Consider the following 23,353-nt stretch of genomic DNA (forward strand, 5'->3'; position numbering starts at 1 on the left):
TAGTCAGGCCTCATCTGGAATACTGTGTTCAGTTCTGGGCGCCTCATTTTAAGAATGATATAGACAAGTTAGAGCGGGTTCAGGGGAGGGCGACGAGGATGATAGCTGGTATGGAGAACAAGTCTTGTGAGGAAAGGTTGAAGGAACTTGGCATGTTCAGTCTGGTGAAGAGAAGGGTGAGGGGTGACATGATTGTGCTCTTTAAGTACCTGAAGGGCTGTCACATAGAGGAGGGTACAGATTTGTTCTCTGCTGCCCCAGAGGGTAGGACTAGGTCTAATGGTTTTAAGTTGCAGGAGCGTAGATTCAGATTGGACATTAGAAGGAACTTCTTGACAGTAAGGGCGGTTTGGCAATGGAACCGACTGCCTAGGGAGGTGGTGGGATCCCCTTCGCTGGATGTCTTCAAGCAGAGGCTGGACAGCTATCTGTGGGAGATGCTCTAGCTGTGGATTTCCTGCTGTGAGCAGGGGGTTGGACTCGATGGCCTACAAGGCCCCTTCCAACTCTAGGATTCTATGATTCCCCATTTAAATCCTGAAAGACTGTTAAATCTTTAAAAACTGATCTTCTTGCTATATAGACAGGCATCCACAAACCAATTTGGCAGAAGAGCCTCTGCTTAGTGTGATACGAGTTCCCATATTTCATGTCAGAGGGGAGGTTTTCTTAATGCTGTGCTGGCACAGCTTCTGCCAGCTCCAGTACCCTGTGCAATTTGTGCTGTCTCTTCCTTCTATTTTATGGCACACAGAGAAGATCTTGAGTGGTCAGTAGTGGCTGGGTAATAAGCCAAGCAAAATTTGTGGGCCACTGTAGAATGCACTTGACTCAGCTGTTATAAATATTAACCTAGTTTTCATACAGTCCTTAATTATTCATTATAAAAAATATTAATATCACAGTGGTGATGATCTAACAGAACTTATTTCAGTTCTTAGAAAACCTGGATGATAATGGAAACCCTTTAAAATTTTGTATCTTTAAAGTAGCTAAATCAATATGATTTAGCTAAATGGTAGTTGGCCTGGAGGCTTCTGAACAGCAGTTGGATGCAGTGGACTTTCCTGCCAGCTCCTCTTGTGCTGGCACCCCTTTGCCAGCTTCCCTTGAGTTGGATTGCTCTGTTAATCTGTGATTTGAGTTTTCTTGAATAGGCAAAAATGCCTGCAGCAAGGTGATCGTGGGTGTTAACTATTATAGCCTCACATTTGACACACTAACCGGATGCATTTGATTAAAAAAAAGTCATCAGATATTATCTCAACTACATTTCAACTTTTTCTGAGATTTTAAATAACTGTTTTTTACATTACTAGTAATTTAGCATAATAAGATTGGTTGTGTAATCTTTTGCCAGATGCAAGAATGGAAGAATTTGTCTATGAGAAACTAGACCGCAAAGCTCCAAGTCGTATGAATAACCCAGAAATACTGGGCCAGCACATGATTGATGCTGGGAATGAGTTTGGTCCTGGAACAGCATATGGTAAGTGGCAACTAATTAATATCATGTGGGCACCCAGAAATAAGCATAGTTAGTGTAGTAGCAACTTGCACTGACAGCAGTGGAATTTACTTAGGAATAAGTGTGTACAGGATGGCAGCCTCGAATTAACTAGAAACTAGTGGCGAGTGATACTTCCATAAGAATGGTTTGTAACCTTATTTTGAAGATGTACATGGGACAGGTTTGAAAACTTGAAACTCTCTTTAAGAGCAAAATGTGATATTGAAAGCAAAACTTCTAGCATGCTATACAGGCAATAACAAATCCAAGACGCCCTTGGTGACTTTGTGAAAAGTAACAATGTCAGCAGCTTGTACTTTAAGTTTTGGTAATAGTAGATGGGTGGCTATGTAAACACCTACTGGAATCACTTAATGCTTTTTTTCTGTTGTAGGAAATGCTCTCATTAAATGTGGAGAAACACAGAGACGAATTGGAGCAGCAGACAGGGAATTAATTCAGACAGCTGCAATAAACTTCCTCACTCCTCTAAGAAATTTTATAGAAGGAGATTATAAAACAATCACTGTAAGTTGCAAATATACTTCCTTAACTTAAAAAAAGTAGTTACAAGTGCATAAAGGAATACCAGTTTGATTTTGTGTATTAAGTATGTAGTGACATTTTTTAAAGGTTTTTATTTTAAAACAAAATACATACAGATTAAACGTAGGAACAGAACAATCCCCACCTCCAATACAGAAAGTCCTAAGGGAACTCTACTAACAAAATTGCAACCTAGAGGCCTTCAAACATTATGGAATAGGAAGAAAACAGGAAGTGCCAAGTGGCTTTTGCTTCTCCATGTTGTCTGAAATTGAACTGAACTATTTCTTAATGTAGCTCCTAAATAATTTTCTTCAACTTTTACAGAGAGAACGAAAATTATTGCAAAATAAAAGACTTGATTTGGATGCTGCCAAAACGAGACTGAAAAAAGCAAAAGTAGCAGAAGCTCGAGCTGCAGTAAGTAACATTTTATCTTTATGAATGTTCAGAATATGCTTGTTACCTGATATGTATTGTTCAACGCTCTTAAAACAGTCACCATGTGGCCATTAATTTCTTAAAACAACCAAGTGCTAGTAAATATAGATACATTAGTAGGGCTAACCATAAGTTATTAATGGCTATATATATATATATATGGTTGTGAATATACTGGGAGAATATCTGTTCAGTATACAGTGAGATTTCGTAAAGGGAAGCCTTTTTTCTCTTAGCCCTTCAATCTTTTCCAGACTATACTGCTTGAAAGTAGACAACATTGTGGGGAAATATAGAAGGTTTCACAAAGGGTATGTAGAAAGGGAACTCTATGGCAGTTATGGGAACTCGAATCCCAGGCACAACTTCAAGGAAAATTAGGAAAGGACGCTAACTCTGTATTGACTGCAACTTCAAGGCTGGGGAACAGAGCTGATGTTATACTAGATTGGTATTTCAGCTGATCATGGATACTACAGTTATGCTACATATTGTATACTTAAACAGATGGGTATACATAAACTTTGGAAAATAAGTCTCAAATGTGTTTTGCTGCCCATACATAGTGTGTTAATAATTTGTGGTACATTGACCACCTGAATGAAGAAAAAATTCACTAATAGGCAAAAAACCTTGGGGTTTAAGAACATACCTATAGCCAACAGATATTTCTATCAAACTTTGAAAAGCAGGGAAATTGGGCAGCTATAGTGAATGCACCAGGGGAGCAGGAGACCTGACCTCCTCTCTGAGATATTGTACTGCCCTACAAATTTGTCAAAATGAAAACACCATTTGGGTTGGTCTTTCACAGTCCAGTCCACTTCCTATGTAGCTTGGAAGAATTTGGTAATGTGCCTCTGAGCATATGAGTTCAGTCATCATTGAGTTCAATACTTAATTTCTTAAATTAATTAAAAATCAGCCAGGCATTTGTTTAACTTTTAAACTGCAGAAGATGAAGGTCAGAGTATGAGGCAAGGTCAGTACAGTAGGGCCCCACTCATACACCAGGTTACGTTCCAGGCCCCTGCCGAAAAGCAAAAACCGCCGGAAAGGGGGGCCCTACTGTATTCCAGCTGCTTTGCTCCAGCTGACGGCGATCAGCTGCAGCATGCAAGGTCCCCGCACTCCAGCTGATCAGCTATAACACTCAATCAGCTGTAGCGCGTGGAGCTCACGTGCTACAGCTGATCGCTGTCAGCTGGAGTGTGGCGGCTGGAGCTCCCTGCGCTACAGCTGATTGCCCCGCTGGCATCGCCGTATTAGCAGAACGCCGAAAAGCGGGGCCCTACTGTAACAGGATTACTGACATGGCTGATTTTAAATTAATTTCAACAAATTATGAGAACTGTGACAGGAAAAAAGTCCAAAAGGAATCTGTTTTTTTTTTTTACGCTTAACTCTTCTCTCTGACTGTTTTGTGTATCGCCATGAAAATTTAGAAGGTGGTTAAGCAAGCATTTCTGAGTTCAGGACTATAGGTTTTGTAAGATTTTGTTTTGAAATGAGGTTATGGGAAGCATCAGAATTTGCAAAGGGGGATATTTTCAATTTAACATTGCGGAATGCAAAACATCTATACTGACTACAGTATACAGCCACTCTTGTGACTATGTAATCCTGAGTTTGTAAAAGTATCTGCATGGTCACCTAGAAGCTTTGCGTAGTCCCATAGGCCACCGGATGAATGAGTATATAAGGCTTAATCTTCATGGACAAATTGGGGGGGGGTATCACAGGGATTTACAGTAGGGCCCAACTCATACAGCGTTCCAGACCCCCGCCATAAAGTGAAACCCACCAAAAAGCTGAACTCCATCAATAAAATGGTGCCCGATGTCCGAAAAAGCTGTAAAAGCAGAACAAGCACCGTGTGAGTGGGGCCTTACTCTAATTGAAAGCTGCTGTATTAGCGGAACGCCGAAAAGCGGGGCCCTGCTGTATCTGTTAGTATAAGCAGTATGTGCTCACTATTGACAAATATATCTCTTGTTTGACAAGAGCATAGCTTTAGAGAGAATTCCTAATTTTCTAATGAGCCTAGAAAAAAGATGGAAGCAATCAGAAAACAGGATATTCAGAAAGTAGCAATAGGGATTGAGCTTCATACTCCTTTGCAACTCTGAGCTGGGGAAGGGAAAAGGGACTCACACCGTGAAGCTATCCTGCCTCTTTCCTGTATATGGTCGTAGTGAGCATGAATTTTGCCTAACTACCATGATCAGACCATGTATAGACCACTGAATGTAAGTTCCACAGGTTAAATCAGGACTGTCTGTCTTTGTAGACTCATACTGCAGCTGTGTGGCATATTACTTATGGGCTGGTAATTCTCAGGGAAGGTGGCCCACAGGTAATTTTTGTTGTTCTAGATAAGTAGGGCATGGAATGATGATCAGGGGACTGGAAACAAAGCCTTGTGAGGAGAGACTGAAAGAACTCTGCATGTTTAGCCTTGGGAAGAGAAAACTGAGGAGAGATATGATAACATTCTTCAAGTACTTGAAAGGTTGTCACACGTTGGAGGGTCAGGATCTCTTCTTGATCATCCCAGAGTGCAGGACATGAATAATGGGCTCAAGTTGCAAGAAGCCAGATTTCGACTGAACATCAGGAAAAACTTCCTAACTGTTAGAGCAATATGACAACAGAACCAATTACCTAGGGAAATGGTGTTCTCTCCAATACTGGAGGCATTCAACAGGCAGCTGGACAGCCACCTGTTGGGTATGGTTTAATTTGGATTCCTGTATTAATTAGAGGGTTTAACTCAATTGCCTTATTGGTCTCTTCCAACTCTACTATTCTGTGATTCTATTACTTGGACAAATGATCAGTGGATCGTTCCAAAATGAAGAGTGGAGGAAATTAAAATAATTTCTTAGAAAATTACTAAATTTATTCATGTAATTTATAGCCCACACCTTCTCCAGGGAAGCTAACAAAGTAGTTAAGAAGCAATAGCAGTACAATAAAAAATGGAAAACAAAGCACACAACACAGCAAACTAAAACATCAGTAGTCCATTCAAATACAGTACAATCAAAATGGCTCCAAGTTACAAACAGTAACATTAGCAGTTTTTTAAAAGCCTAGGAAAACCATTGCTTTCTGCCTGATGCCTAAATTATGATAATGAGTGGAGCAGATAGACCTTCCTAGGGAGATGATTCTAAATGCATGGAGCCACCATTGAAAACTCACCTGGTCGCCCCTCGCTGTTCAGACTGTGGGGACACCTGGAGAGAGGCTGTGGATGATAGTCCCAGTGGATGAACGGAATGATGCTGGACAAGGCAGTCCTAAGTCATGGAGATCTTTTAAGGGTTCAGACCAGCATTTTGAATTGACAAGTTTACCACGAACCAATGCAGTTGCTTCAATACAGGGAGGATATGATCTCTTTGCCCAGTCCCTGTTGGCAGTCTAACTTCAATATTAGCTGCAGTTTTTAATCTTTTCAGTTGCAACCCCATATAAAGCACATTTCAGTAATCCAACTCAAGGCATGGATTACCCAGGCATGGATAACTCTATGACCAAACTATATTTGTCCAGGAAGGGTTGCAGTTGGGGTATGACGGCATACCTATTTAGCTTCAAGGCACCAGAGTTAGAATTCAGAAGCTAGTAAGATTTAAAATAGTATAGGCTAAACTTCCTGCAGTTCTGGAAGCTTCTTGCAGAGAGTGGAATGTATTTTTACTACTTAGGTTGTGTCCAGAGAGTAGGACTAGTATTCTACAGTTTTTCATTGGATACTTTAAAGGGCTTTGCCCAAAGCATTTAATATTGTATGTTCAGATGGATCAGAGGTTTGCAGTTCCTTCAGGCAGGCATGCATTCAGTGAGGGCCACATGTTCTGTTTTCATTCCCTGGCTTAATTGGTGATCTAGTGAGATAGTAATAGTAGGTATATGAAGATCTTAAACCTTTTAAACGTATTTCAAATAGTACATGGTTCTATATATGGTAATGAAACAATGGGAAATCATAAATGAAGCATAATTGTTTGGATAATCTGTATCTCTTTTGTGTCTTATATCTTTGACAAGTGTACCGACATTGCAGTGAACTTCTTTCACAATATAACATAATTTTGTTTTTATGTACTTTAAGCAACTAAACTTGTCTCCACCTGAAGAAAATAACATTATGGTAAATGTCTTTTACATGCTCAACTTGCTGCATGTAAAATGGCTACAGGTTTGTTGGCCTCTTGTCTTCATAACATTTCTTCGTGTTTCCTCTTGCTTTCTGTTGATATGTATTGCCCATCCAGATACCTGGAATGAGGGACTATATCAGATCAACATACTTACATCACATTTACAGGTTTATATAATATTTTATTGACTCTAATTTCTTCTTGGTATAGTTTTTGTAAAATAAGCTGCCATCTCATACTAAATGTTGATTAAAGCAATAGTGGACTAAATTATTATTATTATAATTATTATTAGATTTATATCCCACCCTTCTTCCCAGCAGGAGCCCAGGGTGGCAAACAAAGGCACCAAAAACATTAAAACATCATAAAAACAAACTTTAAAACACATTAAAACAAAATTAGTCTATTGCTTGTGTATCCTGTCTTTCTCAGGAGCTCTGGGTTGATATACAAATTGGATTTGTTGGAATTGCTGTTTCTTTGTTTGTTACATTTATATACCGCCCCATAACCAAAGCTCTCTGGGCAGTTTACAAAAATTAAAAACACTGAATATTAAAAAAAACAACTATACAATTTTTAAAACCATACAAAGTTTAAAACCATGAAGCACAGATAAACAAGGTAAAACACCTGGGATCAGAGCTCAGCACATCTTTTTTTAAAAATCTTCTTAACCTAAGACGATGTTTTAAAGCTTTTTTTAAGAAATGTTTTTAAAGATATTTTGTTTTAATGTGTGCTAAAGTTTGTTTTTATGATGTTTTAAAGTTTTTAATGCTTTTGTTTGCCGCCCTGGGCTCCTGCCGGGAGGAACGGTGGGAAATAAATAATAAATACATAAATAAAATAAATACAAGGGTTTAGCAAATCTTGGCAATTGTGTAGTACTGTTTTCAAATGTAAGATCTGAATGCTCAATTGTTGAGTGGGTTATTTAGTACCGTTTGTTCTGCAGAGTATGCTTATTGTCTGAAGTATGGCAGTCTTAAGATCAGAAGGATCTTTGCACATTTATCTAGAAACATTAAGGAAATTTCTCAGTCTAATAAAAACTGTTGGTAGAATAAATTTGGTGTTGACTCTATTCCTCAAATTTTTCACAAGGAAATATGTTCCCTGTTCTGTTTATTATTTCAATCCATCCTTGGAGCCCCCTCTTCATTAAATGCAAAATGTTGTATTATCCAATGAAAGAGAAATTGCTTGTTGTACTGAAATCTCATCAAATTTAAGTGATGCTCCAATGTAACTTAACTATGGAGTAAGAACTTTGGGATTCCATTTGAAACTTTCCTCTAATTGAACATCATAAATAAGCCCACGAGTTACTAGCCAGTGACCCTCCTCCAGCCACCTGGTAAATTGCTGTGGCGGCCCACTTGGTTCCTATTGGGGTACAGAGGAAGGGTGGAGCACTCTTCCACCTATGCCACCCCGCTTATTTGTCTGCATGCAATCTTTTGTCATCTATGACAACCAGCTATATATAAATACAAGGCTACTCTAATTTTAGGTATTCCTCTTTTTAAGTACAGTAAGAAATTTTTAAAACCAGATTGTACTCAACTTGATGTGTGTTAAGGCCCCATAAAGATATTTGTTTTGCCCCAGACATCACGAGTGAAACAGTTTGTTATATATAGAGTACATTGCAATTGGGATAGTCAATTCCAATTGGAATAGCTTTTAACATAAATTTGTTAGCAGAGACAAAGGGTCCTGTAGGATTTTAAAGACTGTCTACAATGCAATACAGTAGTGGAAGGAATGGGATGTATTCCATAACTGTTTGGATGACCCTAAACATCTAAATTATTGACTTGATCTGATGAAGGCAGGTTTGGATAGCAAGAGAAATCACTGGTGTTTCCACTACATTGTATTAGCCATGTTACTATAGACTTTCCTTGTGTACAACATTTTTGAATAAATATCGTTCATGCATTCATTCATAATTCAGTAAATTGTAGCTTAGACTGTAGTCTTTGCTTTCAGAGTAATATGTTTTAGTTGGTTTCCTGGTTTCTTCTAAATTATGCTATACTTTCTCATCTTGTGAGCGGAGTTCTGCTCACAGAAGGGGGGGAGGCAATGTTCTCTGCCTATATGGCCCTTCAAACTGCTCTAGAGAAACAGTGGGGAAGCTGCAGGGAAAAGGGAGAATAAGAGAAAATCCCCTTCCATGAGCAGGAGTTCCACTGGATCACAAGCCCTTCCAAAAACAGAATGACCCATTCCATCCACAGAAGTGCTACTCTGGATCCAAGACATTTAATAGACATTTAAGGACACTATTATAAGAAACGTTGTCTCTAGTAAGTACCTGCTTTCAGCTGAAGAAACTGAGAGGGTGAAAGATGGTTCTTGCCACTTCTTCTGAGAGTAACTGGGAGGAAGGTTGTTGCAGAAAGGCTTTGGTGCCTGCTAATATTCTTTGCTGTAGTCTTCCCAAATACGTGGAGTTAGAGAATAAATTTAGAAAATATGTGTATAGCAAATATTGCACTACTTAATACTCTGTGAACCTTAACAGAATTCACTAGTTAGAACTTTTAACTAGTATATAAGTGAAGATGCAGCTCTGTCCATTATCAAACACATTACAAAAACTGTAGATAAAATGAGCAAGGAAATCAAAACAGGAAAGATGTGGAATTTTGCCAGATAAATTCTTCATGCTGTTTTTTCTCTACTTTGTGCATACAAGATTTGGGCAGAGGAAGTAGCAAAAGTAAGTAATCTAACTGAAGCTGTTGGTTATGAAATAATGTCGGGCTGATATCTGATTCAGACTGGGTCTTCACTTTGATGTCAAGGGATTAGTAGTGTTGTTATGATACAGTATGAAGTGGTAATGGCAAAATGACCCTAGAAAAGTGTGTGTGAGATGCTTATGAAGATGTAAAAAGATGGTTTTTCTTTTTCTGAATATGACAAGAAATTTAATCCTGCGTGATGATACTTTGATCTACAGTTTAGAAAACTACCCATCTAACCTGCTGGAAACTAGTGGCTAAACACAATTTCTCATTAGAGCAATCAATGTTCCCATTCTGTTTTTAGAAACATGAAACTAAAGTATGAAACAGTAAAGTATGAAACCCTTCCATGTATGCAGTCAAACCTTATGTATTTTCTTCATGGCTTGTTTTCTTATTTAGCTTACATTGCCCTGTTTTTATGTTGTCAAAGACCCATCTAGCCATATGGAGATTGTGAGAGGTGCATTATGGGGTCTCAAATGTTGCTGCTAACAGAAGTTTTATGAGACTTATTAATGTTCACATGAATATTTAATATTGAACTCATCGGATCCCTTATTGTTCAGTAGTTGCCATTTATCTACGTTTATGTTTTCTCATTCTCTAAACAACTTTGAAACTGTATATAACAGAATATTGCCTAGTTAAATCTTCTTGTATAATCGGAGGTGAGGCACTTTAAGCAAAGTACATGGAAGAAACAAGCAGTCTTCATTTCAGCTATTAACATAAAAATAACATGGTGTAAGGACCTTTCCTGATCTTCATGCATTGTCTTATTTCCAAAGGGACTGTCACTTATACTGAAATGCAAATACAACTATTACAATCAAGTTAAAAGCTTTCTATACGAAGTTCACTACCCAGAAATGGGGAACCATCACAAAGAATGCAAGGAAATATAACTGTCTGGCAGTATCTGTCATGAGATCGTTGGACAATTAATAGATATTGCAAGTCTATTCCATACAAATACTGCTGGGCAGGGTTTATTGAAAAGTGTTTTTTCTGCTGCTCTGCTTATAGGAAACTCTTCCAGATAAACTTTGAGATTGAAACAGTTGGCTGGCCCTTCCTGTTAGTAAGCAGTGTTTTCCTTGAGCAGAGATGATGTGCCTCTGGCAGATGCACTGTACTAATTCTTTTCAGTATGATAGGTGGGTAGCTTTTGAGGGTTTTTAAAAACTATTTTTTCAGTGCCAGCTTTCAAACTTCTTACCAGGTTTTGAAATCAAGTGAGAAATACAGTGCTGTAGGTGCTTTTGGAGCAGGCTGTTTAGTACTTTGAAATGCTAGAATATACAGACTACCCCCTGCCACTAACTGAAATATAAATGGAATGATGGGACTTAGTGTGACTGTAGATTACTATAGGCAAACGCTGTAGCGCAATGCACATTCATTTCAAGTAAATCTCATTGAAATAATGGAACTGAAGTGTATGGTTAAAGAAAGTTGCATTTATTTTGAGTGGCATTTGCTCTGTTCCTCCTGCCCCAGCAGCACAATTAATCTTATGTATCAAATTCTAAATGTAATGTATCTTACAGAGTGAACAGGAAGTCAGGATAGCCCAGAGTGAGTTTGACCGACAAGCAGAAATTACTAGACTTTTGTTGGAAGGCATCAGCAGTACACATGTAAGTATCAAATAGAAGAGAATAAAACTCTTAATTGTTCATAGAAGACTGCTTACTACATGAATAAGACCCTAGATTCTCAAATATTTTTACACAATGAGACATGATATTTTAGAGTTGGCACAATGCTTCCATAATTATTGCAGAGAAGAAAATCAAAAGTGATTTTACAAGCACCATGACAATATTTAAATATCCTCTCTCTAAGGATTACTTGAGACTCGTAGGTTTATTAATGTTTCAGATGGGAAGGTTGAGGGGAAGGTTTACTGCCTTAAGGCATCTGACAAAGACTGTAGTCAATGAGAGATCATGCCCTGAGGTTAGAATCATGGAAGTCCTGTAGTTCAGCCTCCTGCTTAGTGCAGGATCTGCAATGCAGAGTGCAACTATGACAGATGGCTGCCCAGCCTGTATTTAAATATCTTCTGCCAAGGAGAGGTCACCTTTTTCTGAGGCAGTCTGTTCTACTGTTGAACACCTAATGTTTAGCCAGAATCTGTTTCCTTGCCATTTTCACCATTGGTTATAATCCTACCATCTCCAGCAACAGAAAACAAGTCTGCTCCATCTTCTGCATGATGGCTCTTCAGGTATTTTTGAAGAACGCTATCATATCACTTAGTTCTTAAGGTTAGTGCTCTCTCTCCTCCCCTTGCCCTTTATTTAAAAAGGTTCAGAGCCATGATAGCTATATTCAAGTTCACCATGACAATCTGGTTATCTAGTTAACCAGACTATTTGAGAGAGTTACTGAAGTGAGGCATTTTTGTTTGGGCTTTGTGGACACAATCCCACAATTCCCTGGAATTGCCCTGAATCCAGGTCAAACATGTAGTCTGATTGGAACATCTCTGTAACTGTTGCAAGCTAGTTAATGCAACGCAGACTATTTTCCGTACTGACATTCGAACTCTGCTGCATTGCAGGCACATCATCTTCGTTGTTTGAATGATTTTGTAGAAGCCCAGATGACTTATTATGCACAATGTTACCAGTACATGTTGGACCTTCAGAAACAGCTTGGAAGGTAATGAAACTATTCTTCATAGCTATTTGTCTAAACTGCATCTGCAGTGTTGCTAGAAGTACCTCTGAATGAAGGTATCTTGGAGGAAAGCTGAGTTGATGCTACTTCACTTAATTGTTCTGACAGGCCAATTTAACCCCAGAAGTTGCTACAGTGATCAGATAAAGAAGAGAAGTTAGTGGCAGTAGCAGTCTCTTTAATAGTCCTGTTCCGATGACTGTTTAGACATCTGAGGAAGTGGTCTGACATATCATACTAACAGGTCAGCACGGGTAACTTAAAGGTGGCAGAAGACAGGCATAAAAGTGCTGTGGATTTGAATCATTAATAGACATGTACTGAAGTACAACAACACTTGGCCATGGTGCTCTGCTATGTATGTCAAGGTATTTGCAGCAAACCTGGCAAAGGAGTAAAACAACAAATGAAAAATGTCCTAACCACTTTCTGAAAGTAGGGGTTAACATTGCTTATAACAGCTAGATATTATTTAATGTTGGCAAACAGTTGTCACATTCACTAAAAGCCAGTCTCTAACGGTTAGCTGTATCTTGCCCTGCCAGAAAAAGGCCTTGACCTGATTTGAAAATATCTCTGGGAGCTCACCAAAGTATAACAGCAGTTTACAAGTGCAAAAAGCTACTACATAGACAAATGTACGTATGTAACAGAGAAAAACTAGAAACTGTGGGGAAATGGGCTTAGGAGATAGAAATGAAGCAGGAGGACTTATTGAATTCTGTGAAGCCAGTAATTTGTTTCTTGCAAACACATTTTCTGAGCAACCAAAAAGACTGTGCACATGGACATCACCAAATGGTCAATATAGGAATCGGTGATTATATAAATGGTAGCAGAAGATGAAGTTCCATACTTTCTGCGAAAACAACACCAGGAGCAGACTGCAGTACACAAACTGGTAATATCGAAAATCAGAGTAAAGCTAAAGAACAACAAAGCAATCATAATGTCAATAACATCCCAGGAAAATATAAAGATCAAATAAGGAACAGATTTGAGGTTTTAAACTTAGATTATAGAGAACCAGATGAACTATGGATTAAAGTCAGAGACATCAGGGAAGAATGCAAAAAGACAATACCTCTAATTAAAAAGAGAGAAAGACCTCAATGTATGACTGACGAAACTCTTAAAATGGTTAAAAAGAGAAGGAAAGCAAAAGCAAAAGGAGATAGAAACACAGTCAGAACCCTAAATGCAATAATACAGCCACTAGTACATAGGGACAGAGAACTATTACAATAGTTATTGTATAGAAATAGAAGACAACAAAAAAGGTAGAAGAGCCCTATTCCAAAAGATGAGAGAAATGAAAGGGAACTTTAAACCATGAGTAGGGATGTTGAATAATCAACAGTGGAGAACACTGACTGACTGAGATGAAATAAAAGGAAGATGGAAGCAATACACTAAAGAACTCTATAAAAGAGATGCAAGGATGACAGATTCATTCATGGAGGAACCGTATGATAAAGAACCAGAAATTTTAGATTGTGAGGTGAAAGCTGCCTTTAAAATACTTGGAAGAAACAAATCACCAGGAACAGATGGCATACCAATAGAGTTACTACAAAAATTTGTCAACACATATGGAAAACAAAACAAATAGTCCACAGACTGGAAGCGTTGAATTTTGTTATGTGTCTTCAAGTCGATTACAACTTATGGTGTGCATCCGAATTCCAAAGAAGGGGGATCCTAGGGAATGCAGTAATCATCAAACTATTGCCTTAATATCCCACGCAAGTAAAGTAAAGCTCAAGATTCTACAACAAAGGCCCTTACCATATATGGAACAAGAAGTGTCAGATGTCCAAGCTGGATTTAGAAAGGGAAGAGGTATCAGAGATCATACCGCAAACATACGTTGAATAATGGAACGGAGCAAGGAGTTTCAGAAGGAAATCACCCTGTGCTTTATAGATTACAGCAAAGCCTTTGATTGTGTAGATAGCTCAAAAAACTATGGAATGCTTTAAAAGAAATGGAGGTGACACAGCATCTGATTGTCCCAAAATGGCTGGCTCTAAAGGGTGCCCAGGTGGGGCCCTGGCCGAGGGCCCCTGTACTCCCCTTCCACAATCTGCAGCAGAATTGCTGCCACAGATCTCAGGACAGGAGCTTCTGAGCCACCCGCCATTCCCCCGCTTCACCTACCTTTCTCTTTGCTGCTTTTTGCGGCTGCGTGCACTGCGCACACAGGGTTACCATAAATCAAGATGGCGGCCAATGTTTCCCTAAGGGGCTTGGGAGCTCCCACCCTGCTATCCGCGGTACCAATCCTGCCGCGAATTGCAGAAGGGAAGTGCCAGGGCCTGGGGCCGGCCCTGTCCCAAAAGCAGGACTACAGCTGAACGTCAAGAAGACTAAAATAATGACTACAGAAGATTTACATAACTTTAAAGTTGACAATGAGGACATTGAGCTTGTCAAGGATTATCAATACCTTGGCACAGTCGTTAACCAAAATGGAGACAATAGTCAAGAAATTAGAAGAAGGCTAGGACTATGGAGGGCAGCTATGAGAGAACTAGAAAAGGTCCTCAGATGCAAAGATGCATCTCTGAACCCTAAAGTCAGGATCATTCAGTATTCCTATGTCTATGTATGGATGTGAATGCTGGACAGTGCAAGAAGTGGATAGGAGAAAAATCAACCCATTTGAAATGTGGTGTTGGAAGAGAGGTTTGCAGATACCATGGACTGCAAAGAAGACAAATAATTGGGTGTTGGAACAAATCAAACCAGAACTATCACTAGAAGCTAAAATGATTAAACTGAGGTTATCATACTTTGGACACATAATAAGAAGACACGATTCACTGGAAAAGACAGTAATGCTTGGAAAAACAGAAGGGAGTAGAAAAAGAGGAAGGCCAAACAAGAGATGGATTTATTCCATAAAGGAAGCCACAGACCTGAACTTACAAGATCTGAACAGGGTGGTTCATGACAGATTCTATTGGAGGTCGCTGATTCACTGGGTCTCCTTAAGTCGAAATCGGCTTGAAGGCGCATAACAACACATACAAAATACTGTAATCTTAACTGCAGGAAGTGATAGGGTTAAAGTAATAGCTGAATAGGTAAACTGTGTTAACCTACAAACACTTCTTTTTTCCGGGCAAGTGCAAGAAGTCATTTAATATTTAGACATATCTATTTACTTGTTCAAAATATCTTATTTTATTTATTTATTTCATTAAACTTATAGACCGCCCCATAGCCGAAGCTCTCTGGGCGGTTCACAAGACAAGAAATAGCAAAATACAAGACGTATCAATATAAAACATATAAAAAGTTTAAAAACTTAATCCTTTTTCCTTACTAGCCAAAAGTTTAGTTTCTTTTGGAACTAGTCTCACTGTAGCTAATGGTTTCTTTGCCAGAAAAGGCTTTGAGAATTAACTGTAATTATTCCAGTAACAATTTCCCATGCTTGGAAGTGGGCAGCCTTCTGTAGCTTGAATGTGTTTAAGGAATTATAAGCTTATCAAGGAATGATTCTGGCTACTTAGCTGTGTTACATGTTCATGTGCTTATGTATTGCGATGAACCATATTGAGGTTTATATGAATAATCTGCTGTTAGGTTATCAACAGTTAGCTGCTATGTTTCATTGCTAACTGTGTAATTCTTTGTAACTCAAAAATCAGTTGTGAAGATGTGTTGCAAGTGTGCCTTCAGATGTTTATTGCAAGATAGAAATAGACTTATTACAAGATCAACTTCTCAAGATAAGAGTTTAATCCAAGAAGGTGGTGAAAAGGCAAGATTCAGAGGCCCTTTAGTCTGTATCCAGTCTATCAATGTCAGTAGAAAAGATGTACAGTATTTATTTCTCTGGCTTGGTATAAATTTTACTTTGGGGCTAGCCGGAGGAGAAGAGTATTATTATTATTATTATTATTATTATTATTATTATTATATCCTGCTCTTTCTCTCAGTAGGACCCCAGGGCGGCAAACAAAAGCACTAAAAACACTCTAAGACATCATAAAAACAAACTTTAAAATATATTAAAACAAAACATATGTTAAAAATCTTTTTTTAAAAAAAGCTTTAAAATTTATTAAAAAGCAATTCCAACACAATTCCACAACCTGTGGTCCTAGGACTAAAAGTCTTTCTGCATAGAAATCAACGCCCTTGTACATAGTAAAGCTTTATAATAATCTTTCAACTGCTTGCTCACTGAGACAGTACACACAAAATAGGATGCAAGACTGGAGTGGAATATTTCTGTCCCACAACTTGCTGCCCTGGCTTCTTTGGGAGGAAGGGCAGGGCATAAAATTTAATATCTTTTTATTACCATTTGTTTTAAAGATTGAATAAAACAAACTACAGTATATGTGTTCTGCTGGCCATTCCTACCTTGCTGGACATTGGCTTGTCTTTGCCTAAGATTTTGCTCTTCTGAGTTCCATAAACACTGTTGATTTTGTGCCCCAGGGCTTCTTAAAGGAGCCTAACCTAAACAGAAACTACTACTCTAAACTGCAAATGGATCCAGGAATGCCCTCGGGATGCTCTTCCTTGTGACACAGTGCAGCCCTATTGTCAGGATTTTCCATGAAACTATCCAGGCTAAACATGTGTTCTTCACTGTTAAAGTCGATAGGGCAGATACTTGAGAATAGGTTTTTGGAAAAAGATCCAGAACATGTAAAGCAGTGGACCACTAACTTCTAATAAGGGTAGGATACACCTTTTCCTCTGAATAGAGAAACAAATTGGGAATGCATATGTCTCAAGGATCATACAAGGCCATGTACATCTCTTTTGTAAAGCATAATTCATAGGAGTTCTTGCAAGTTGTGGATAAAACTGTTAGAAGATAAGGAGAAACTAGAGGTGACATTTAAAGGTTTTCTTTAGATCTCAACAAAAAGTATACAAATTGCCAGTAGTAAGTGGTAGATCTGGGTCATTAGGTTGCCAGCTGAAAGCTCATTCCAACATATCTATATTAAATTTATTTTGTGTTTTCACAGCTTTCCATCTACGTTCCTTGCCAACAATAACCAATCGTCTTCAAGCTGTGCGCCAAGTAGTTCCAATACTACTACTACTGCCTCCTCTGCCTCTGTTACAGCCTCATTGTCTTCAATAAGCAATGCAGCCGCTACTTCAAGCTTGGGTGAAGTGAAGTCCTCAAGTGGCAACAGAAAAGCCAGAGTTCTTTATGATTATGATGCTGCAAATAGCAGTGAATTATCACTTCTTGCAGATGAGGTATGCCTTGTCTACTCTTGCTTATAAATAGAAATAAATCGTTTAACATTTTGAAAGCTAAATGCATAAAAGAGCCAATCCTCTAGTATTACATCATCAAAGGCAATAAACATACATAAATGTTTGTCCCTTGCAATGTTCCAGCAGTTAGTGATGAGGAAAGAATGACTCCTTATGTAAGGCTTCTGAAGTTACCAAACAATAAACTGTTATTAATGTGTATCATACGATTTTAAGATTACTTTGATGTTAGTCTCTAATGATATTTAATGTAACTATGATATTTCCAACAGATTAACATATAAAATACTCATTTCTTTGTGAAGCTAACAAGGTAAAAGTTTTAAGCAAGCACCTGTTTTGGAGATACTGATGGGATTGCAGAATCTATCAGCATTCTGATCTTCATCTTATGCTATGCATTGGGATGCCTCTTAACCAAATTTTGCCTGATGGTTCTTGAGATTAAGGAGCAGATTTTCATCTATGTTTGAATGCAGTTGGATGCCATTTTGAATCAAGATGGCAGGCTGAATCTTTTGAAACTACTGATTTTTTTGGTTTCTTAGAATTCTGGGTACAAGGCTGTGTCGTTGAGTGAATAAGTGCGTGCCCAGTTCCAGTGTTAGCCGGCAGTGAATACCCAGAGAACAGAAACAAGTGCAGACTTTGGAAAGTTTTAAGAGTCCTTTACTTGAGATAGACACAAGCCTCTGACATTTACACATTAGAACCGCTTTCCTCTCCTCAGCCTTTTCCCCCACACTCGGCTGGCTTTGCTCTCCAGCCTTTATCTCCCTGGTTGCCTTGGCACCGCCAGGTGTTGGCCTTGACAGGCTTGCCAAGCCTCTGCAAGCAGCTTAACCCATGCTCTGCTATTCTCTGCTTTAGTCTTCATGGAAAAGCACCAGGCAGTCATGCCTATGGGTCAACAGCTCCCACCTTTTCCATTAAGACTATTTACCATACATGTTTAACTCCATTTTACATGCATTTCATCAACTAGTCAGCAATACATTTTCAGTTATAGCACTACATTTACAGTTTGCAGTTTACAGTTTCATTTACATAGTACATTAGACCACTCCAAGCCTTGGCACCAGTTTGCCGAACTTGTCCTCACATAAAGGCTTGGTCATTATGTCCGCAACCATGTTGTTGGTGTCACAATATTCCAGGTTGATAAACCCCTTCTGTACGCAGTCCCTTACGTGAAAGTACCTCACACTAATATGCTTTGTTCGTTTGGTATGTGCTTCTGACGTGGCCATTTTAATACAAGTCTGATTATCTTCATACACAGTGAGGGGCAACTTTATTTTCATGCCTATATCGTGCATGAGCATCGCGAACCATTGTAACTCATTGCAAGCATATGACAAAGCAACATACTCAGCTTCTGAGCTCGATGTAGCGACCACAGTCTGTTTCTTGCTACTCCAGTCTATGACTGACCCGTGCCACATCACAACTATCCCGGAGGTTGATTTGTGGCTACTCAGCTCGCCCGCATGATCCGCATCCACAAAGCATTCCATACCCCCTACATTCGACCCTGAAAGAACCAGCCCCTTCATTTTCGTACCTTGTAGGTAACGTAACACCCTTTTGACTCCCTGCCAGTCAGCTTCTGATGGATGCTCTACCTTTCTACTCAATATGCTGACTGCATTACATATATCCGGGCGAGACACCTTCACAAGATATTGCAGTTTCCCTATTATTCGTTTGTACATGTCAGGGTCTGTACAGGGCGTCTCTTTCATGTTTTGTTGAAATGTCACAACCATGGGAGTCTGCACTGCATTGCATTCTGTCATTTTGCACTCCTCCAAGAGCTGATTTATCTTCCCTTCCTGTTTCAATATTATGCTGCCGTCTACTGCACGCACAGTGTCTGTGCCCAAGTAATGTGTGGCAGGCCCTAAACTCTTGGTGTCTACCTGCCTGCTCAGGTTCTCATGAAATTCCTGTTCCTCTTGCTCATCTTGATATATGTACATTATGTCATCCACATAAACTGCACAGTAAGAGGTTTTCGTCCCCTTTCTTTGGACGTACACACACGTGTCTGCCATGCATCTTTGGAAACCCATTCCCTGCAACACTCTGTCTAGTTTCTCATTCCAGCAACGGGCGCTCTGCCGTAACCCATATATGGATTTATGCAGTTTGCACACTTGCCCTTGCTGTGACACAAAACCCGGAGGCAGCTCCATATAGATCTCCTCTCTTAAATCACCATGTAGGAACGCTGTCCCTATATCATAGTGATTGATGCTCATGTTTTGCATCGCAGCCAGCTTCAACAGAACACGAATAGACTCGTGTTTTACTACCGGGGCAAATACTGCATCATAATCTGTCCCGTGCTGCTGAGTGAATCCCTTGGCCACCAAACGTGCCCTGTATCTCTGCACCTCCCCTGCACTTGTTTTCTTCTTCTTAAAGACCCATCTACAACCTGTGGCCTTTTTACCCATGGGGAGGTTCACCAAAGTCCACGTGCCATTCTTCTCCATGGCTTGCAACTCCTCTTGCATAGCCATCTGCCATTTGGTCTGTTCATCTGCAGGCGTTAGCCTAATGTCCTCTATTGAGGAGGGGTCCTCCTGTGTGATTTCAGGCACTCTAATTGTAGCAGTAAATGCCGACAGCGGGCGGGTTACAGTGGCATTTACTGAGCCATTATTCCTTTCATGATTTACAACCTGATTGCTCTTCGTGTCTCTCTGCCTCATCACACACATTGTTACACTTCGTTTCCCTTTACAATGTTACATCTCCCTTTTTCAAATATCACTGTGTAATTCATTTCATTAAGCTTCTTCGCTGACAATATGTTACAATCAAGATCAGGTACAAACAACACGTCAGTAATAATTGTTCCAAGCTTACATAATTTGATAGTCCCTCTAGCCAACACGTCACGTCTGGATCCATCCGCCAAAAGCACCGTCTCCGTCACTGGTCTCGAGGTATGAAACATTTTTAAGTCTTTTACAAGACAATGAGACGCTCCCGAATCACAGATCCAGTTGCTTGGCTCTGATTTATGGGCTTTCGTGCTAATCAACTGCACGCTTGACTGGTGCCAGCTTCTACGCTTTACTGCACAGTCTCTAAGTAGATGATCCATCCAGTTGCAACAATAACACGCTTTTAGTCCATTGACTCTGCCTTTGAACAACTTCTGTTTGCTTTCTCTTTGCTCAGCCGCGTTCTTCTCTTTGCATTCCTGGCGTTTCTGGTACTCCTGAAGCAGTTTGCCGCCAATATAATTCTCTGTCAATCCTACGTCGTCCATAGCCTCGATCAATGTCACTAGCGGGTCCCACGTCTCGTCTAAAGATGACAGGATTAGATACACCTTTTGCAGTTGGCTGTGAATTATTTCTCTCTCCTCCAATTCCGCAAACAGTCTCTGAAATTCCATAAGATGCTCAGACATAGTTTTCCCCTCTACTAGTCTCATCTTATATAATTGACGTGCCAGATATATTTTACTGCTCGCTGTCTGGCGTACATGAATTCTGTTCAAAGTCTCCCACACGTCTTTCGCTGTGTTCTGGTCCTTAGCATACAGCAACTGTGAGTCAGATAAAGCAAGAATAATAAACGCTCTTGCCTTCTCGTCTCTCCGCGTCCAGGCCAGTTGCGGAGCTGATGGGGGGGCTCTCTCTATAACCTCCCAGAGGTCCTCTTTGATCAGGAAAGCCTGCATACGAAGTCTCCAGCTGGAATAATTCTTTTCCGTTAGCTGTTCAAGAGGCATACCTGCTGCCAACATCGCCATATTCAGCACCTCTCCAACACTCGGCCACGTTCCTCAGCTTCTCTCAGCTTGCTTGTGTCTTTCAGCCCCTAAGCCTGGGCTACAGTCTTCACAACTGCACTGGTTCTACTGGTTTTCACTGGTTTGCACTGGGCAATCTGGGCCCATAACCCCTGTCGTTGTGTGAATAAGTGCGTGCCCAGTTCCGGTGTTAGCTGGCAGTGAATACCCAGAGAACAGAAACAAGTGCAGACTTTGGAAAGTTTTAAGAGTCCTTTACTTGAGATAGACACAAGCCCTCTGACATTTACACATTAGAACCGCTTTCCTCTCCTCAGCCTTTTCCCCGACACTCGGCTGGCTTTGCTCTCCAGCCTTTATCTCCCTGGTTGCCTTGGCACCGCCAGGTGTTGGCCTTGACAGGCTTGCCAAGCCTCTGCAAGCAGCTTAACCCATGCTCTGCTATTCTCTGCTTTAGTCTTCATGGAAAAGCACCAGGCAGTCATGCCTATGGGTCAACAGGCTGCTGGTTGAATATATATTTTAATATAAATTGTTCTTTCTACTTGTCACCATGCAGTGATCCAGGACACTGGGTGCATTCTACTCCATCCATTATTTTTACATGTGTTATTGGGTTGTATATAAATATCAAAAGTTCTCTGGAAATTTACAAATAAAAAATTAAAACCATAAACAAAAATGCAGCCCAAAACCAGCAGCAGGAGGAAATAACATCAGTACAACAGATCTGAAAAGTACTAAAACATTCAGGATTGAATGCTAGGAGGCAGCCCAGTGTATTCCATTAGTGCCTGCTTTTGCAAGAAGGAGAATTCATAGATAAGCAAATTATCAATGTCTTTATTAATGACACATGTATAGAAACAAATGCTGTTTTTTGTTTTTCTTTTAGATAATAACAGTATACAGTATGCCTGGCATGGATTCAGACTGGTTGATGGGTGAACGAGGAACTCAGAAGGGCAAAGTGCCTATTACTTACTTAGAACTGTTAAACTGAATAACTGGCCTGTATAAAGACTCAGTTACGATGAGACCATATTTATATGCAATTAACTTTATATAAAACAAGTTTAAGTGTCTTCCATGTTAATGTCTTAAAGGATGAGAATACCAGCCATTAGAAATGGGCTTTCCTGCCAATATTGTTGCATGGTAGATAAACTTTTCAGATCTAAGCTCTTTAATAGCTTTTACTTTATGTGCCAATACTGTTTCTACAGAATTTTGTTTCTACAGAGTTTTCACTAATAAAAACTTCTACTTTTGAGTAACCTAAACTGAAAGCAGGAGGTATTGTTTTCTACAGAACTTTTCATAATGGCAAGCTTCTTCACAAACAATAAAGCTGTTGAATAATAACTGACTCTTTTTTGCTAATAAAACATTGGATGTTTTGATGTCTTTAATGCTTTAGTTAAAGGTGTGTTCAGGAGAACACTACACCTGTATTGCAGACATTCAACAGACTTTTGAAAGGAAAGGTTCAACATAAGAAGAGCCCTGCTAGAGGGGTCAGATGAAGGCTGTCTAGCTGAGCATTCTGCACTTACAATAGCCAACCAGATGCTATGAGAAGCCCAGAAGCAGCAGATAAGCACAATGGCACCCTCCCATTTGCAATCACCAGCAACTGGTATTCAGAGGCATATTGCCTCCAATACTGGAGGAAGCACGAAACTAAGCTCCTTTTTTTTTGTTTCGGCATCCTTTCTGTCAAACATCTTTTTTAAAAAATCTAGCTCCAGATTTGTCCAGGAAGCATTATTGTAAGTATAGCTAATAAAACTATAGTGACCCTTCTTGGAAGACAAATTGTAGGTATTACAGCTCTTAGCCAGCATTTTATTTTTTGGGGGGACATAAATGAAAATATCTGGATCACAAATTGTTCGTTAGAGGGCTTTGAACTGAAGAACATGGTTGAAGTGTTCAATACAATCTTTCAGCCAGTTATTTTGAAGAACATGGATTGGAAATAGGTGGTGTGTGTACTTATTGGCCAAATCTGTTGTGTTCATTCATTTTACTGAGGAGCGATAGCATACTGCTGCTCATGAGTAGTTTGGAAAAGGACAGAGGGTAGTTTTATTAAACAGCATAATTTTGAAAAAACATTTGCAGAACATCAGTTAATACAGTAAGCAAAAACATGGGATGTTGCAAGCGTTTTATGTTGTCTAGGACT

General features: G+C 39.5%; 1 protein-coding gene across 2 annotated transcripts in view; it reads left to right on the plus strand.

Annotated features, from left to right (window-relative positions):
• SH3GLB1 (SH3 domain containing GRB2 like, endophilin B1) overlaps positions 1 to 22,527 on the plus strand; it is a 39,589-nt gene extending 17,062 nt beyond the window's left edge. For both annotated transcript variants that reach the window (XM_061633561.1, XM_061633562.1), the window contains 7 exons: positions 1,361 to 1,489; positions 1,905 to 2,038; positions 2,384 to 2,476; positions 10,988 to 11,077; positions 12,007 to 12,107; positions 17,126 to 17,366; positions 22,058 to 22,527. In XM_061633561.1, coding sequence (XP_061489545.1) covers positions 1,361 to 1,489; positions 1,905 to 2,038; positions 2,384 to 2,476; positions 10,988 to 11,077; positions 12,007 to 12,107; positions 17,126 to 17,366; positions 22,058 to 22,165 — 896 coding nt within the window. In that variant the 3' untranslated portion in view covers positions 22,166 to 22,527. The remainder of the gene's footprint in view (positions 1 to 1,360; positions 1,490 to 1,904; positions 2,039 to 2,383; positions 2,477 to 10,987; positions 11,078 to 12,006; positions 12,108 to 17,125; positions 17,367 to 22,057) is intronic.
• Positions 22,528 to 23,353: the final 826 nt, after the last annotated feature.

This window comes from Rhineura floridana, chromosome 6, assembly GCF_030035675.1.
Source record: "Rhineura floridana isolate rRhiFlo1 chromosome 6, rRhiFlo1.hap2, whole genome shotgun sequence".
Classification (NCBI taxonomy): domain Eukaryota; kingdom Metazoa; phylum Chordata; class Lepidosauria; order Squamata; family Rhineuridae; genus Rhineura; species Rhineura floridana.